A 17,550-nucleotide genomic window follows, 5' to 3' on the forward strand; every position below is an offset into this window, starting at 1 on the left:
TACGGAGAGGGCGGTTTCTTTTCTCGCCCTCCTCTCTTCCCATTGGTTAAGCCCCGAACTGACGATAAGCTTATAGTCAACTTGAAAAGCCTCTTCCTTTACTGCTATTGGCGAAAGCAAGCCATCATTCATGGGTGTCAGATGTTACGGAGGGGTGGGCGGGACCACCGTTTCTTTTCTCTCCTCCTCCTCCGGACCTGTCTTCTCATCGTCGCGCATGCGTCCTCGAAATCTCGGGCGGAGGAGGCGGCACTTTCCAAGCAAACGCCCTCACGCACCCGCGAACGAGCGAGCCAGCGGCAGGGATCACGTGATCCGACGCCAAGATGGCCGCTGCCGCCGCCGCCTTCTTGTTTTGATGAATAATCTCCGCGCGGGCAGGCAGCGGCTGAGGGGAAAGTGGGGCGCCGGCGGTCACGCGTGGGGGGGAGTTGGGAGGCGCGGGGGCTTCAGCCGGTGAGCGTCGCCTTCCCGCCCGCTTCATACGCGCCGGGGGAATTTCCAAGGGACGGGGGGGGGGGTCGTCAGGGCCAAAGGGCGGCGGGTGTGTGTATGTGAGGGAAACCGGGTAGGCCTCCCCGTCAGGAGGGACAGAAGTGTGTGTGTGTGTGTGGGGGGGGTGTCAACCAGCCTGTCCCTTCGCAGCGGGAGGGGAAGGCGAGGGGGAAGGCCCGCCTATGGGACCCCCAAGGCTGCTGACGCATCCACAAGGGGGGAAGCAACGCGGGGGAGGCTCGAGGCCTAGCCGCTCCTTTGGGACCCCCCAAAAAGAGGACTGAGGTAGCAACCCAGTGTGTGTGTGTTTGGTCTCTACAGGTGTGTGGGGAGGGGCTTGCTTAGGATAGGTGAAGGCAATAGGACAGGTGAGGGCTAGGTTAGGCCGCCACGCTGCATGCAAAAGGGAAGGACGGGAGCCTTCTGAAGCGGGGGGGCGGTCAATAAACGCTCCCAACCCCGGCATTAGAGTAGGGACCAGTTTAAATTAAACCGAAGAGGAAGAGGAGGAGGAGCAATCCGGCTTGGAGGGCGGGCGGTGGGTGCAGTTCGCATAGGAAGCTTGGGAGGAAGGACGGATTCATTGCGGGTCGCTAAGACACCTATTTGGAGTTGGATAGCTTGGAGGGACGACGGGGTTTGCTCTTAACCTCTGACTGTGCACTTCTGAGAGCTCCTTAGGGGAAAAAGAAAAAGGCAGCAACCAGGACCAGGGGTTTAACCGAAAGCCATTTCCTCCTCCTCCTCCCCATCCAAGCACCTCCCTCGAGGGAAACAGCGGAGCCCTCCTCCCCCAAACGCCTTCCACCATTAAGAGGAAAACTATGGAGGAGTTGAGTGCGGATGAGGTAAGTTTTGTGAATGTCTAGTGTGTGTGTGTGGGGGGCAGATGATTACAGTACTAGGAATGTGTGTTTGTGTGGTTGTAAGAAAGGTAGTTTGCACACAGGCCTTTTAGGTACAAAGAGCTGGGTAGGAGAAGTAAAGGTTCTGTCTGTTAGGATGAAGTTGGTGGGGTTGTCCTAATTCCTCCTCTCCTTTTATTTTTGTGTCTGCTAACTTATAATTAAATTTTTTAGAATTTATTTCTGTTCGAAACCCAGGTTTGACAGTAACCAGGTTTTTTTTTAAGGCAGGTATTTTCAGGGGGTCTAATTGCTATTATAAAGGTGGGTTTTGGGGGATAGGACAAAAATGACAGGGAGCTTAGAAGGCTCTTGAATTATTTCTCTCTCAGCTGGGTTTATGGCCTGTTGTAAATCTTTGTAACTTTTGAGAGTAGGTCCCGGTCTGAGCTGACAGCCAGGAAGAGGTAGCGCAGGATGTGTAGTTCCATTAACAGGTCTGCATATATGCCAAAATATTAAATTACCTTTTCAGATGAAGAACTTTTGTACTTCCATGTGACAGACAGGTTATTTATTATATGACTAGGAGGTTGTTGGTTATTAAGATGGTGAGCTGTTCTTTAAATTATTTCCTGTCTTTAAGGATGTCCTGTATTTTATTCAGGCTTAGCTTAGATGTTGTGTTCAGCTTTATAAAATGTTTTAAAATGATTGCAACTATGTAGGGAAGCTGGTATGTTGTAGCACATCATGTTTTCCCCACTTCCCTTCATTCTAGTCCTAATCTTTTCTTTTCCTATTCTATAATGGAAATGTGTATGTTGCCAATTAATACATATGTTGAAAATCTTGTCTATGAAATATTTAGGTTTAATTGAGCATCTGTTGCACATTTTGTGCTTCTGGTTGATGTAATAGCCTAACATAAGACAAGATGAAGAGTATACAAAATTCTACCTTATCTGTTCTAAGAAGGGAGACTTTATATTAATAAGCTATCATATGTAGCTTTCATCTTAGTCTTATAACTGCACAGTAAATTCCTAAAACAAAACTAGAATTCACACTTTCAGAAAGGAAAAGCACAGTACTGAAATATTAGGTGAAATGAGAATCAAACAGAAGAATAATGAGTGTGAGGACCTGTGAGTAAATTCTGTGGTTTAGGAAAGCCTTCTCTAACTTGATTCCTTTGAGATAAACTGGATTTAAGCTTCCATAATTCCCAGTCAAAAGGTATCTGACTGGAGAAAGGTGATTTAGGAGCGGTGATCAAAGGTTTGCGGGGTGCTTTTCCCAAAGGGTGAGAAATCTTGGATACATAGAAAATATGTTTCACTAGACCAAGCCACAGGCTGCAATCCTTACCTTTGATGGCAGAATTGACCTATAAACAATGAACTATAATGGTTTTCAATTTTCTTAAACCCAATTCAAACTATGTTTTGAAGGCAATCCAGTTTAATTACAAATAATCTTTGATTTACAACAGTTTGTTTAGTGACAAGTTACAACATTACTAAAAAAAGGTTATGACAATTTTTTTCACACTTACAACCATGACAGCACCCCCATAGTCATGTGATCAAAATTCTGACTGTTGGAAATTGACTCATATTTATGACGGTTGCCGCATCCTAGCTGATCCCCTTTTGCCTGCTGACGAGCAAAGTCAATGGGAAAGCCAGATTCACTTAACTGTGTTACTAATTTAACAAGTGTAGTGAGTCACTTAACTGGGGCAAGAGGGGCCTTAAAAATGGGACAAAACTCACAACAAATGTCTCTCTTAGGAACAGAGATTTTGGGCTTAATTGTGGTCATAAATCAAGGACCAACTCTACTGATCCTAGTATGCCCAATCTTTTAGGGGAAACTGAACAGGGAAATCACGAAAAGGTACGGAACTAAATAGATGTAAAAAATAGTGTTAGTTTGTGTGGCATATTCCTATAAACCCTGGTATCCAAACTACTAATCAAGCTGTATTTTGTGAGCACTTAACTCTATGTGTGTAGTTAAATGGAACAATTTAAACATGTTTACTTACATATTAAGTTGTGTGTTTGCTCATGGTTTATCCTAATTAGCAAGGAAAGGATCAGATTCATTACACTCACCTGCAGAAGCAAAAACCCAGGAGTAATTTAGGAATATTGAGTGTCCTGCTTTGAAAATGGTATCGCACTTGGGCTGGGAATGCAGTGATTAATTGGAAGCTAGTATGTTGTTGCTAGTGTTTCTCTCCCACACAACTTACTCCTCTGTAAATTAAGCAGTGAGAAGTCAATGGGTGGATCTGCTCTTCAAGGACAGGAGCCAATCATAAAGCAATCAGAATAGAGCTGGAAGGGACCTTGGAGGTTTTCTAGTCCAACTCCCTGCTGAAGCAGGAGACCATATAACATTTCAGACAGGTGTCTGTGCAGTCTTTTTCTTAAAAACCTCCAGTGATGAAAAACCTACAACTTCTGAAGGCAGGCCCTTCCACTGGCTAATTGTCCTCACTGTTAGGAAGTTTCTCCTTAATTCCAGGTTGCTTCTCTCCTTGATTAGTTTCCATGTCAAACCTCCTTGACCACTAGTTTAAAAAAGCTATGGAAACCAGCTAAAACCCATCCACAATTGCTTAGACACAATTACCAACATGCCATCATTTATTAGAGAATTGAATTTGTCTTGACCTACAACTCCAGTTGGCCTTCTGGCTGGAGAGCTGCAGTGAGGAATCTATTCCAAGCGCTCTCAAGGTTGTTTGTTACGCATCTTGGTTGCAGGAGGAGATATATATTGCTCAAAAAAATTAAGGGAACACCCAAAGAACACATCCTAGATCTGAATGAATGAAATATTCTCATTGAATACTTTGTTCTGTACAAAGTTGAATGTGCACAACAGCATGTGAAATTGATTGTCAATCAGTGTTGCTTCCTAAGTGGACAGTTTGACTTCACAGAAGTTTGATTTACTTGGAGTTATATTGTGTTGTTTAAGTGTTCCCTTTATTTTTTTGAGCAGTATATATATTTTCATCTAAATAACACAAGAGATTCCTTGGGAAGATCCTCCAAAAAGTAGGTTAGATTGACCTTTGCTTAGGTACCCGTGAAGCAAGGATTATTTCTGTTTGGGACACTCTGTGCCTGATTCAGAAGGTGCTTTAAGAATTATTTGTTTCCAAATACAGACCTCACACAGGGACATATTTATCTGAGTGGTGGAATTCCTTCCCCACCACATGGAACTACCTCATCATTACATCATGGTGGCTTGAGGGAACCTCCCTCAGGTGAAAGACAGTAATGTTCAGGAATATCATAGAGGGGGAAAAGTTACAGTACAAACAGGAAGAGAATCTGTGCTGTGTGTTCAACCTGGAAGTGATTGGGTACTCCTATTGCACAGAATCCGGCCATTGTGGTCAGCTTGAAAAGATCACAGTTAGTTTTCTTTCTTTCCCCCTCCTTCCTTCGATATGCTGGGTTGTATCATTTTTCCATTGGGTGAGATCCGATTGCAACAAGAGGCATCCTTTATGCAAAGTCATTCCATAGCTTCCAAGCCATCAAGATGACTTCGTGGTTGCTGGAGGGAGGTAATCATTTACCAAGCATTTTGCTGTTGCAATAAGAATCTTACATCTGCACATGAGGCCCATTGCCAAGTACTTGCCTCTCTGCTGTAGAAGGGTAGGTAGGCAAGGCAACCTTCCCAACAGAGACGTAGAGGAGAAAATGATGGGATCGCTTAAAGGGTACATCCTGATTGGGATTAGAATAGCAGATGGGAGTGGGTGGGTTCCTAACTCAGGTGAAAGACCTATACCAGTGATGGCAAACATTTTTTCCCTTGGGTGCCAAAAGAGCGTGTGTGTGCTACCGTACATGGGTGAGTGCCCACACTCATAATGTAATGCCTGGGGAGGACGAAAACAGCTTCCCCCACCCCTAGAGGCCCGCTGGAAACGGCCTGTTTCCCAACTTCTGATGAGCCCAGTAGGCTGGTGTTTCGCACTCCCCAGACTCCACTTGCCATCCCTCACCTATACTGAATCTCAAGTTGGCCAATTTAAATAAGGTTGCTTGCATTCTTTATTTCCCCCCCCTCTGGGCACGCTTTGTGCTAAACATGCATTTTATGTGCAGGCCATTTATGTTTGAACAGGGCCTGCAAGCAAACCACAGTTTGCTTATTTGATTTCTATCGCTGTCCATCTCACCTTTGTGACACTATAGCCACCCGGAGAAAAAGCTAATTGCTGGCCAATTGACTGCAGCCACAAAATCTCAACAGTGGGAGAAAACATCCAGGGGGCGAACAGGAAGCCAAGGGAACAAAGAGCCTGGGGAGGAATGGAAGGAGAAAGGGCCATTGTTATGCCAGCCTGGTTTGGTTTATAATTACATGGTTTGGTTTATAATTCTTTCCTGGGTGCGGAGAACTTGAATCTTGAGGGGTCCTTGGTGCTCTCTGGCTTGTTTTCTTGCAGAAGTTTCAGTGCCCTAACTAGGTTGCAGTTAACCTTGTTAGTACAGTGAAACATCTGCAAGAAAACAAGCCAGCTCAGAGAGTACCAAGGACCCCTCTTGTCAATCCTGATCTATAAACTTCCTTGCTTCCTTCCTTGGTTGCTTCCTTGCTTCCTTCCTTGCTTCCCTCCCTCCCTCCTTCCTTCCTTCCCTCCCACCTACCTACCTACCAGCACTGATGATGTTATCTAGTTAGGGTCATGAACTATCTGCAAGAATACTAGCAAGCTCAGAAAACACAAAAGATCCCTCATTTCAACCTTGAGCTATAAATCTTCCCTTCCCCTTCTTCTCCTTAGTCCTAGCACTGATGATATTACCTAGTTAAGGTCATAAAATGTCTGCCAAGAAAACAAGCAAGCTCAACAGCAAGGATTCCTCTGGTCAATCCCGAGCTATAAACTCCCTCCCTACCTCCCTACCTACCCACCTATCAGCACTGATATTACCTAGCTATTTACAAATATTCTCTTTTATTGGAACTGGAATCTTATTTTTCAACAGGACCTGGAGGTTTGGAGATTCAGCATTCCGATCTTTAATTTTAACGGGAAACTGGATCAAACCAGTCCAGCTTTCATAGTCTTTTAGGGTACCTGGGTTTATGGGTGTGGGGGAGAGCTTGTTGCTCCCATGTTGGCAAATGTGCACATTATTATTATTATTATGATTATTAATAATAATAATAATAATAATAATTAGATTTGTATGCCGCCCTTCTCCGAAGACTCGGGGCGGCTCACATAACCTCTGTACAGCAATATCTGTCGTACCTTTCCTCCCTCTTTTCCATCCTTCCTTGGATGTCTTGTGTAATGCCCTTTTGAGTGACCCGTCTAGTTTTTATTATAAGGTCAATTACCCCAGGAGCATTTCAGATGAGAGAGAGAAGACATGCTTTAAATAATAAATAAGAGCATCTAATTAAGTTGATTAAAGAAGGCTAAGCTCTGGGTTAGTCATTTCAGTTACGATGCCTCTGCTCGTAGGTGGAACAATGGCACCTTTTCCAGCCATGATTGGACGGGTCTCACCTCATTACTTCCTGTGGTTAAGCCTTGACTGCTTCCCACCCATCTTTATATTGTGTCACCAATTGTTTCTAAGTCTCCCAGTGGTCCCAGAGGAGGAGTTGTGGCATGGAAAAACAGATGTCATTGAACAAACATCGAACAAACCTTTTACTTGGAAGTGGTTTAGAATTAAGGTAGATGATGTTTGGGGTAGTAGCATTCAGTTTCTGATGGGCGTGTTCCAGGAATGGGTTCCACTTACCTTCCCTACCAGTTCGCATCATGATTGAAGTGCGCATTTTCACTCACACGCATGTCTACGACATGAGGAAGTGACCCTCTGCGCATGGGCAGACGCCTTTGTGCATGCACAGAGGGTTCTTTGCCAGCTGCTTTCCAGAAGTGGCGACTGGAGGATCAGTTTGGGGGTGTGGACAGCTGACCATCGTTACTGGTTCAGCGAGTGGGGGCAAATTTTTGTCACCGGTTCAGACGAACTGTTCTAAACCGACACCAACCCACCACTGCCCTGTTCCCTAGCAGTGCCTGTTTTAAAATTTAAATTTCAAGTAAATTTCAAGTAAAATTTAAATTTTACATAGAGCCCTACTTCAAGCCAAGGGGTCTCAGGTGTAATCTTTGGTATGTCTTAAAAGGAGCCCTGATCCAAATTGTAATCCCGGAGAACTCTTTAGATTTGGATGAATGATGGTCTTACTCATATTGAAGCCATAGCCCCTGTTGCCACCTCTTGGGCTTCATGGTTGACTCTTTCCTTTGTATGTATTGTGTTCCCTTTGTATGTATTTCCTTTGACACACCTGATGGTCCCAAGTTGAGCTGGAGAAACACACCGACCCAAATTCGGAAGAAGGTTTGTGAGTTCTGGGCAACTTCCAGATGGATGGACTCCCAAACTCCCCATCATGGCCAGTATTGAGCGTACTCAATAGGAGTTGACAGTTGAAGGCCATACATCCAGACTTTGCAAAAATTAGGAATCATTGGACTAGCCCAGGGATAGGCAAAGTTGGATCTTCTATGACAGTGGACAACTCCCAGAAATCCTGAGCTAGCGTGATTGGCTCAGGAATTCTGGGAGTTGAAGTCCACAGGTCATAGAAGAGCCAACTTTGCCTACCCCTGGACTAGCCCAAAGGTCAGCAACCTAAGGTTCTGGACCTGCATGTGGCTCTTTCATCCCTCTGCTGTGGCTCTCTGTTGCTAGTTGGTTCCACAATTGATAAGGGCTTTGGTTAGTGCCATACTAGGAAGAGACTCTATGGTGGGGAAACTGGACTTCTGGTTAGCTTCAGGATTGTATTGGGGGAGTCTTCCTGTTAGGATCTTGGGGCTCTTTGAGTGTTTAAGGTTGCTGACCCGCCCTGGACTAGCCAGTCCTGTGATTGGCCAAGAATAAGACTCTTCCCCCCCCCACTGTTTTTCTGCCCAAAAAATATCCAACCTGAAGTGCAGCAGACCTTATTCAAGACAGACAATTCTTTGCAGGGGGAAAAAATATCATTCCAGCCTAATTTCTATGAGTTGAGGCAGCTTTCTAATGAAAACAAGCTATCTTGACCTACATTTTGGTCCGTGGTTGAATCTTTTTATCGTGTACCTGTTTTCCCCAAAATAAAGCATCCCCTGATAATAAGTCCAATCAGGCTTTTGAGTGCATGGCAATAGGGCCAAGTGTTTATTTCAGGGTTCAACAAAATATAAGACAAGGTCTTATTTTTGGAGAAACACGTTACTTTTCTGTGCTTCCTGCAATGGGCTTATTGCCTCTTTCTCTCAAAGTTGTGTCTTCCTGAAGTCCAGTGATTCCCAATGTGGAGTCCACACACGCTATGCGGGGGAAGGCATTTGATTTTTAATGGGGCAGTTGAAACTGTGTTTAAAACAAGTTAATGGCCTTTTAGGCTTCCTCTGCGTGAGTAGGAGTTTGCTTTTTGAATAGTAAAAATTACATGTCACCACAGTGGTGGTGATGGTGGTGGGGCATCAGGATTACGGGACTGCCTTCTGCCGCATAAATCCCAGCGGCCGGTTTCGTCCCACAGAGTTGGCCTTCTCCATGTCCTGTCAACCAGACAATGTCGCTTGGCGGGGCCTTGGGGAAGAGCCTTCTCTTTGGGGGGGGCGGCCCTCTGGAATCAGCGCCCCCCAGAGATTTGTACTGCCCCCACCCCCACCAAGAGATGTGATGCATGATATGATTGAATTAGTTGAGTGATTAAAATATTGGGTTTTTAACTGTAGTTTTTAAATGTATTAGATTTGTTCTGTATGCTTTGTTTTTTATATTGTATCTTGTGAGCCACCGCGAGTTATGGAGAAGGACGGCATACAAATCTAATAAATATTAATATTAATATATTTAGAGATGCTTAAGGGCATAGCCAAAAAAAGAAAGGTTAGGAAAAGAAAGGTTAGGAATCATTCCTCTACACAAAACACTGCAAGTCCATAACTTTGTGTTAAATGTTGCCACCATATCCCAGAACACCCTATCGGTTATTATTGCAGAAATAATGACATAAGCCGCTCTGAGTCTCCGGAGAGGGGTGGCATACAAATCTAATAAATAAAAACAATAATAATAATTTTCATACAGGTAGTCCTAGACAATTAGAATAGAATTAGAACGGAATGGAATAAATATAGAATAGAATAGAATAAAATAAAATTCTTTATTGGCCAAGTGTGCTTGGACACACAAGGAATTTGTCTTTGGTGCAGATGCTCTCAGTGTACATAAAAGAAATTTGTCAAAAATCATGAGGTACGACACTTAATGATTGTCACAGGGGTCAAATAAGCCATCAGGAAACAATCAGTATTAATAAAAATCTTAAGAATGCAATCAACAAGTTACAGTCATACAGTCATAAGTAGAAGGAAATGGGTGATAAGAATGATGAGAAAAAACTAGTAGTAATAGAAATGCAGACTTAGTAAATAGTTTGACAGTGTCGATGGAATTATTTGTTTAGCATAGTGATGGCGTTCGGGCAAAAACTGTTCTTGTGTCTAGTTGTCTTGGTGTGCAGTGCTCTATAGCGTCGTTTTGAGGGTAGGAGGTGAAACAGTTTATTTCCAGGATGTGAGGAGTCAGTAAAGTCATACTGACTTGTGTAGTATGAAAGGTCCTCAATGGAAGGCAGGTTGGCAGCAATTGCTTTTTCTGCAGTTCTGCGCCCAAAGTTTCTGTTGCTAAGAGAGAGACTGTTAAGTGAATTTTGCCCCATTTTACGACCTTTCTGGTCATGGTTGTTAAGAGAATCACTACAGTTCTTAAATTACTAATATAGATGTTAAGTGAAGCCAGCTCCCCCTTCTGACTTTGGTTGTCAAAAGGTCACAAAAGGGGAATCACGTGACATTATGGACCATCCTAAATATATTATCAGTTTGCCAAGTGTTTGAATTTTGATCGCCTGACTTGGGGATGCTGCAATAGCTGCAAGTTGTGCCGTTGTAAGAGTCACTAAACAAATGGTTCTAAGCAGAGGTGGGCTTCACATAATTTAATAACCGGTTCGCCCAGAATTGAAAATGTCGCTTTGATGCTTTGCTCATGTGCACTGTGTGCAAAAAAACAACAATTTGCTCGTGTGTGCCATCTTTCCATGCGTGCAGCATCAAAAAACAGCGATATAAGACAGGATTGCGCCCACCCGCAGGTTGCTACTACAGGTTCGCCTGAACTGGCTTAATCCCACCTCTGAAGTAAAGGGCTGCCTGTAATGAGTGAGCTCTTGCGTTCAGCCTGGGTAGAAATTTAACCTGTAAAATTTATGGTCTCTCAGGATGGAAACAACAACTTTTGTTGTGAAAGTTTTGAAAACCTTTCACTGGCTTTAGGGAGTAAGGCAGTGGTGGCAAACCTGTGGCACATATCGGCTGGCACGCTAGCTCAGCTCCAACATGCATGTATGTGTTGGCCATCTGATTTTTGCTCACACATACGCTCTGGGAGGGCGTTTTTAGCTTCCAGAGAACCTTCACGGGGGTGGGAGAGGTCATTTTTACCTTCCCCAGGCTCCAGGGAAGCCTTTGGAACCTGGGGAGAGCGAAACAGGAGCCTACCAGGCCCACCAGAAGTGGGGAAACAGGCCGTTTCTGGCCTGCAGAGGTGCTAGGGAAGCATTTTTTGCCCTCCTCGGGCATTGACTTATGGGTGTGGGAATGATAGCGCACACGCATGCTCCCTCAGCACCTGAGGAAAAAAAGGTTCGCCATCAGTGGTGTAATGTAACGTGGGCAAAGACGAATTTTAAGAAGGAGCTTGTGGAAAAGCTACTTTCCTTTTTGCCCCTTCCTAGGATGGGAGCTTCAAACTGTTTTGAGAACAGGATGTGCTGGACTTGTTGTGTAAGACAGTAGGGGAGACCTTGCTTGGTTTCTAATAATAGGGCTTCCTCTGAGCAGTGGAATGAACACATGCTTTTTTTCATGTGCTGTATCCATTTCCGGGAAAAGGTTGTTTGGGATTTTTTTCTGGGAACGGGGACGGGTGGTGGAGGTGCATGGTTAAGAATTTTTGGGAATGAAAGTGGCTCTTTGCCACTGACAGCCCGTCACTGAACCAGATGGAAATGTATGGCTTGATGTGGGTCAAAGTCTGGAGGACAGAAGGAAAAGGGGGGACATGATCGAAACATTTAAATATGTAGAAGGGTTAAATAAGGTTCAGGAGGGAAGTGTTTTTAATAGGAAAGTGAACACAAGCACAAGGGGGCACAATCTGAGGTTACTTGGGGGAAAGATCAGAAGCAACGTGAGAAAATATTTTATGGAAAGAGTAGTAGATGCTTGGAACAAACTTCCAGCAGACGTGGTTGGTAAATCCATAGGAACTGAATTTAAACATGCCTGGGATAAACATAGATCCATCTTAAGAAAAACCACAGGAAATAGTATAAGGGCAGACTAGATGAACCAGGAGGTCTTTTTCTGCTGTCAATCTCCTATGTTTCTATGAAGCTGTTTGGGAGGGTGTTGATGGCTTCCTGAAATTTGGAATTCTGATTAAACATTCTGTCTTTGACCTTCTACTCTGGTTGTCAGGTCTGTTTTTGAAAGCCGAGGCAGACATTGTCCAAGATTTCCCCAAACACTGAAGGGCTGAAATCCAGTAGCAATAGCAATAGCCCTTAGACTTACCGTATATACCGCTTCACAGTGCTTTATAGCCCCTCTCTATGCGGTTTAGAGAGTCAGCTTTTTGCCCCCAACAATCTGGGTCCTCATTTGACCTACCTCAGAAGGACGGAAGGCTGAGTCAAACTTGAGCCTGGTGAGATTCGAGCTGCCAAATTGCAGGCAGCCGGCAGTCAGTAGAAGTAGCCTGCAGTACTTCACTCTAACTACTGTGCCACCGCGGCTTTTCGTAATTCACGGTATCTTGACTTTTATGCAGATCCGTCGGAGGCGCCTTGCCCGGCTTGCGGGCGGACCCTCTTCCCAGCCCACCACCCCACTTACGTCTCCACAGAGGGAGAACCCCCCAGGGCAGCCGGTCCCAGCGCCGTCTTCAGGGGCACCCCACAACCTTGGGCTCAATGTTCACAGTATAACCCCTGCTACCTCTCCAATCGGTGCGTCAGGTAAGTCACTATCAGCTTGACACTTTTCCTTTTTGGGGGTGGGTGGGTGGGGGAGTATCAGCCCTGGTTCTCGAGAAATTGTGGCTTTTCCTGCAGGTTCAATGTGGGACGTGCGAATTAAGGTTTAATAGAGCTGTAAGGAAGCTGTTGTGCTTGGCATTTCGTGGAAGCAAGCAAGAAAGTTTTAAAAAAATTAACTCCCTCCTTCCTTCTCTCTCTCCCTCCCTCCCTCCCTCCCTCCCACCCTTCTTTCCTTCCTTCCCTCCCTCCCTTCCTCTCATCCTTCCTCCCTCCCTCCCTTTCGTCCTTCCTTATGTCCATCTCTCCACCTCCCTCCCTCCCTCCCTCCCTCCCTGCCTGCCTCCCTGCCTGCCTGCCTGCCTGCCTTTCTCTGCAACCTCAGGGTGGCTCACAACAAAATAGGTACAAAAATACAATGTATAAGAAATCTAAATTTAAAAATTGGATCTAAAACCCCAGTACACTAAAACAATCATCCCCACTCATCCCATGTACATTCCAATTATTGGCCAGAGCTAGATGTAGCTCAACGGCCCCAAGCCTGCTGGCAAAGGTGAGTTTTCAAAGCCTTGCGGAAAGCCAGGAGGTTGGGGATGGTACAAATCCCTGGAGGGAGTTCATTCCAGAGGGCCGGGGCCGCCACAGAGAAGGCTCTTCCCCTAGGCCCTGCCAGGCAGCATTACCTAGCTGATGGGACCTGGAGAAGGCCGATTCTGTGGGACCTAACCGGCCGCTGGGATACATGAGGCAGAAGACGGTCCCATAAGTAATCTGGACCTAGGCCTTGCTGGATTCTAGCATTGTGCTCTGCCATTGGCCAGATTTTGCAGCCTATAATGGCTTGTTTTGAAGTTAAATTGAAACTGTACAAGCCACCTTTGAAGTAATGCAGCAAGCCAGGCAGCTCCTGTCTGAATATGAGAATGGGGGGTAACCTGGCTGGTTTTGGCAACTTCGGTCTCTCCCATAGAAATTGCTGCAGCCTGGAAACAGCTGGCCTTGAAGGTGAAGGGACTGGCTGCTTAGCCAAGCAAGCTAAAGCATCACACAGCTGCTGTCTCATTCCCTCCCACCCACTATCTGCTTAAGCAGCCATTCAGCAGATTGACCTTGAAATTGGGGGCTAATAAAACAATTGAGATTTCTCCATGCTGCAGCCTTGGTTTGGCCTCAAATCGGTTTGACCAACTTTGAATGTCAGATTCATGTTGAAAAAGAGTTGGGGGAGAATTGCTCTTATGACAAATTACTGAAGGGTGTGTGTGTGAATGTCACACAAACACACACACATGCTGTTCATTCCAGAGCTAAAACATTTTAAGTGCTTGATTAATTGAAATGTGACACTAAATTAGAAAGAAGGTTCATTTCTTTCTTTTTATCTTATTAACACTCTTAAATGTGCTGTGTGGCCTGTTAATAATGCCAAGTTGTTCCCACTGGGTTTAAAAATAGATTTGATGGCACACTAAACCATAATTTAAAAAAAACAATTTTTTTACAAAGGCTTTGGTGCCACTTTAGTCACTGAGATTCTGAGACGCTCATAGAAGACAATTAGACTATTTAAGGTTTTGTTTTACACCTTGGCCATCCTACAGTTCCCAATGTTGTCAAAATAACCAAACCAACGTAGGATGATGGATAGCAGAGTGACACAATTGAGGGATGCTGTATTGGGATGGTTGGTTAACCTACAGAAAACCCTTGCCTTATGTGAGAAGAACAGGTAGGATTTTAAACAAATGCTGTGTTTCCCTGAAACTAAGATTGGGCCATATATTAATTTTTGCTCCATAAGACGCATTGGGTCTTATTTTCTGGTTAGGTCTTATATTCGGGGAAATATAGTACTAAAATTTATCCATCTGGCTGATGATCTTAACTGGGGCTTTTTTGTTTTGGAGTAGGGCTTATATAACGAGCATCCTCAAAACTCATGCTAGGGCTTATTTTGGGATTGGGTTTTATTTTGGGGGAAACGGTACATGCTGGCATTCCATTTCAACTTGGGTTTCTGGTTTCTTTATGCTTTAAACTTAAATATTTGCATCAGCATCAAATTAATTCACAGGAATTGACTGGAAAATGGGGGAGGTACAGTGGAGAACATAAAGTTTATGTTCTCAACCTGGGGTCAGGACCCCCTTGGGGGGGTTGAACGACTATTGCACAGGGGTCACGTAAGACCGTGGGACAAGACAAATTTCCCATGGTGTCAGGAACGAAACCTTCTATTCTGGCGCCTTGGAACATATTTTTACAATCCAACCAATCAGACGTTTACAGTGGGAATGTCCCTCTGACCTTCCTGCCAATCAGCTTAAAGTTCTGTTGGGAGAATTGTGCAAGACTTATGGTTGGGGGTCACCACCACATGAGGAACTGTATTAAGGGGTCGCGGCATTAGAAAGGCTGAGAACTACTGACAAAACCCCTTTGTCTTTCCTTCCATCTCTTCACCCATCTTCCTTCCTTCCTTCCTTCCTTCCTTCCTTCCTTCCTTCCTTCCTTCCTTCCTTCCTTCCTTCCTAACTTCCTAACTTCCTAACTTCCTTCCCTCCCTCCCCCCACCCACCCACTCCCTCCCTCCCTGCCCTTCTCTGCAGCCTCAGGGTGGCTCAGAACAAAATAGGTACAAAAATACAATGCATAAGAAATCTAAATTTAAAAATCGTAAATGTGTTTTCTTCCAGCTGCCGGCTTGGGCACGTGGGCACACTGGAATTGATTAAATTATTTCCTGTCCTCTTTCCTGAAGGTGTTGCCCATCGCAGTCAGAGCAGTGAAGGTGTGAGTTCGCTCAGCAGCTCACCCTCCAACAGCCTCGAAACGCAGTCGCAGTCCCTTTCCCGGTCCCAGAGCATGGATATCGATAGCGTCTCCTGCGAGAAAAGGTACAGGGACGGTGTGTGTGTGTGTGTGTGTCTCATCTGGTCCTTGGCTCAGGGCAGTCTTGGGTGGATGTTCTCCAAAGGTGCTTAGAGTCAGTTCCTGGGATTTTACCAGCGTTTCTTTATCTGATGTGGATAGTTGTAGGGGAATCCTACTTTATTCAATTGATAGGGACCCATCTCACTCTGGAAAGCGGCTCTGTAGTGGAGCTTTGGAGCTCATTTTTCACCATGGCAAGCAATGCCTGAGTCGCCATGGATGAATACAAATTTAGAAGGAAGGAAGGAAGGAAGGAAGGAAGGAAGGAAGGAAGAAAATGAAGCAATATCACTTAAACTTATATATTGCTTTACTCTTTAAGACAGTTGGCCCCAACAATCTGGGTCCTCATTTTAACTAGCCTCAGGAGGATGGAAGGCTGGGTCAACCTGAGCAGTGGGCAGAGTTAGCAGAGATTGCTGGCTTATCTCCCTTGATGGAGGTTACCAACCTCCATACTGCAATTCAGATTCTCCCTGGTAAGTCTTAAATGAATGAAAAGCAAGTCTGGGCTCCCAAATCCAGATAGTAAATAAATATAACAGGAAGAGGAGAATGGAAGAAATGGGGAAAAAAGCCACCAGACCAAGGAATAGCTTTTGGTTTGGTTTTGCAACTCTTAAGGTTCTCCCTGTAGGTTTTCCTCTTTGTCTTGCAGAGGCTGGAACGAGTCCCATATTTGTGTACAGAGAAGCAGAATTTGTACACCCAGCCAGAGCTCAGAATAATTGGCTTTAGGGGGGAAAGGCAGAATCAAAATGTTGTTCTCCCCACATGTGGGCTGAATTCTGCTTGGCAGCCCTGCATAGACACCCCCACAGAACGCAAGCTGTGGGAGGGGGCGAGAAGTGGAAGTGTCCTGGAGCTGTCCTCCATGAGTCACGTTGGCTTATTCCGAAGCAAGCCGTGTCTGGGCAAATTGGTTATCCATCAGTTATAGCCAATGGCACAATGGTGGTGTTTTTGTGCACGTATCGGGTTGGGGGCTCCAGTTTTGAGCAACTTCTCTTCTGAGTGGTTTGAAGGCTCGGAGGGTCTGAAGGATTCCTCTGCTGCTCCCTTTCCAGCTTGTCCCAGGTCGATGTGGATTCCGGGATCGAAAACATGGAAGTGGATGAGAGCGACCGGAGGGAGAAGCGGAGCCTCTCGGATAAGGTGAGAGGGGGGCTCACCGTGGGCTTGCGGGGAAATGGAGAGGCCCTTAATAACTCTCTATTCTGGAACAGCTCCTACTTTGTGCGTCGGGATAGGCAGAATGGCGAATGCGCTCAATAGAGGAGAACGTTTGACGTGGAGGGGTCCTTGGTGCTTTCTGAGCTGGCTTGTTTTCTTGCAGACGTTTTATTACCTAACTAGGCAACACCATCAGTTCTAGAAGGGAAGAGGAGGAAAACTATGGGGTTCTGTAGTTGTTTTCTTGCAGAGGTTTCATTTCCTCAACTAGGTAACCCCATCAGTGCTGGAAAGAAGGAAGGAGGAGAAGGTGGAGGACCCTGGGGTCCTTGGTCTTCTCTGAGGTCTGTTTTCTTGCAGACGTTTCATTAATGTAACTAGGTAACATCCTCCGTTAATTGACAAGCAAAGTCAATGAGGAAGCCAGATTCACTTAACAAACACAGTGATTCATTTAGCCATCATGGCAAGAAAAGTCATAAAATCAGCCAAAACTCACTTGACTAAGATTTCACTTAGCAACATAAATGAGCCTAGCAAAGCCCCAGCTGGGATATGTTTTCTTCAATTTCAGCATTGTGACTCAGAAGCTGCCTCACTTTCCCCCCCCCTGTTCGAAAACATTGCCCTGTTAATTATGTTTGCTTTTGGCTCCAGTGGGGAGACATGTTGGCTGGAGAATTCTGGGAGTTGAAGTTCACCTGTCTTAAAAGTTGTCAAAATTGAGGAATATTTCAGTTTACCCACCTCTATGTCAAACCGGTTATCTGAATGTGTGTATACATACACACAAACACCACAACAGCAGGCTTTACAACAGTCGTGTGGCATTATAACACGCCTCCCTGCTGAACAGGGAAAATATAATTTTAATTCTGAATGTGCAATTCTCGGGCACGAGGGGTTGTAAAAAGGATTAAAA

The 17,550-nt window shown here is 45.0% G+C and overlaps 1 protein-coding gene across 3 annotated transcripts in view; it reads left to right on the forward strand.

Moving 5' to 3' along the window:
- Positions 1 to 282: 282 nt before the first annotated feature.
- UBE4B (ubiquitination factor E4B) overlaps positions 283 to 17,550 on the forward strand; it is a 70,045-nt gene continuing 52,777 nt past the window's right edge. For 2 of the 3 annotated variants that reach the window (XM_070759298.1, XM_070759296.1), the window contains exons 1-5: positions 283 to 456; positions 1,253 to 1,343; positions 12,314 to 12,500; positions 15,283 to 15,418; positions 16,523 to 16,610. In XM_070759298.1, the coding sequence (XP_070615399.1) occupies positions 359 to 456; positions 1,253 to 1,343; positions 12,314 to 12,500; positions 15,283 to 15,418; positions 16,523 to 16,610 (600 nt within the window). In that variant the 5' untranslated portion in view covers positions 283 to 358. Of the gene's footprint in view, positions 457 to 725; positions 781 to 1,252; positions 1,344 to 12,313; positions 12,501 to 15,282; positions 15,419 to 16,522; positions 16,611 to 17,550 lie in introns of those variants that run through there. The other variant, XM_070759297.1, reaches the window with a different exon arrangement.

Source organism: Erythrolamprus reginae, chromosome 8, assembly GCF_031021105.1.
Source record: "Erythrolamprus reginae isolate rEryReg1 chromosome 8, rEryReg1.hap1, whole genome shotgun sequence".
NCBI lineage: Eukaryota > Metazoa > Chordata > Lepidosauria > Squamata > Dipsadidae > Erythrolamprus > Erythrolamprus reginae.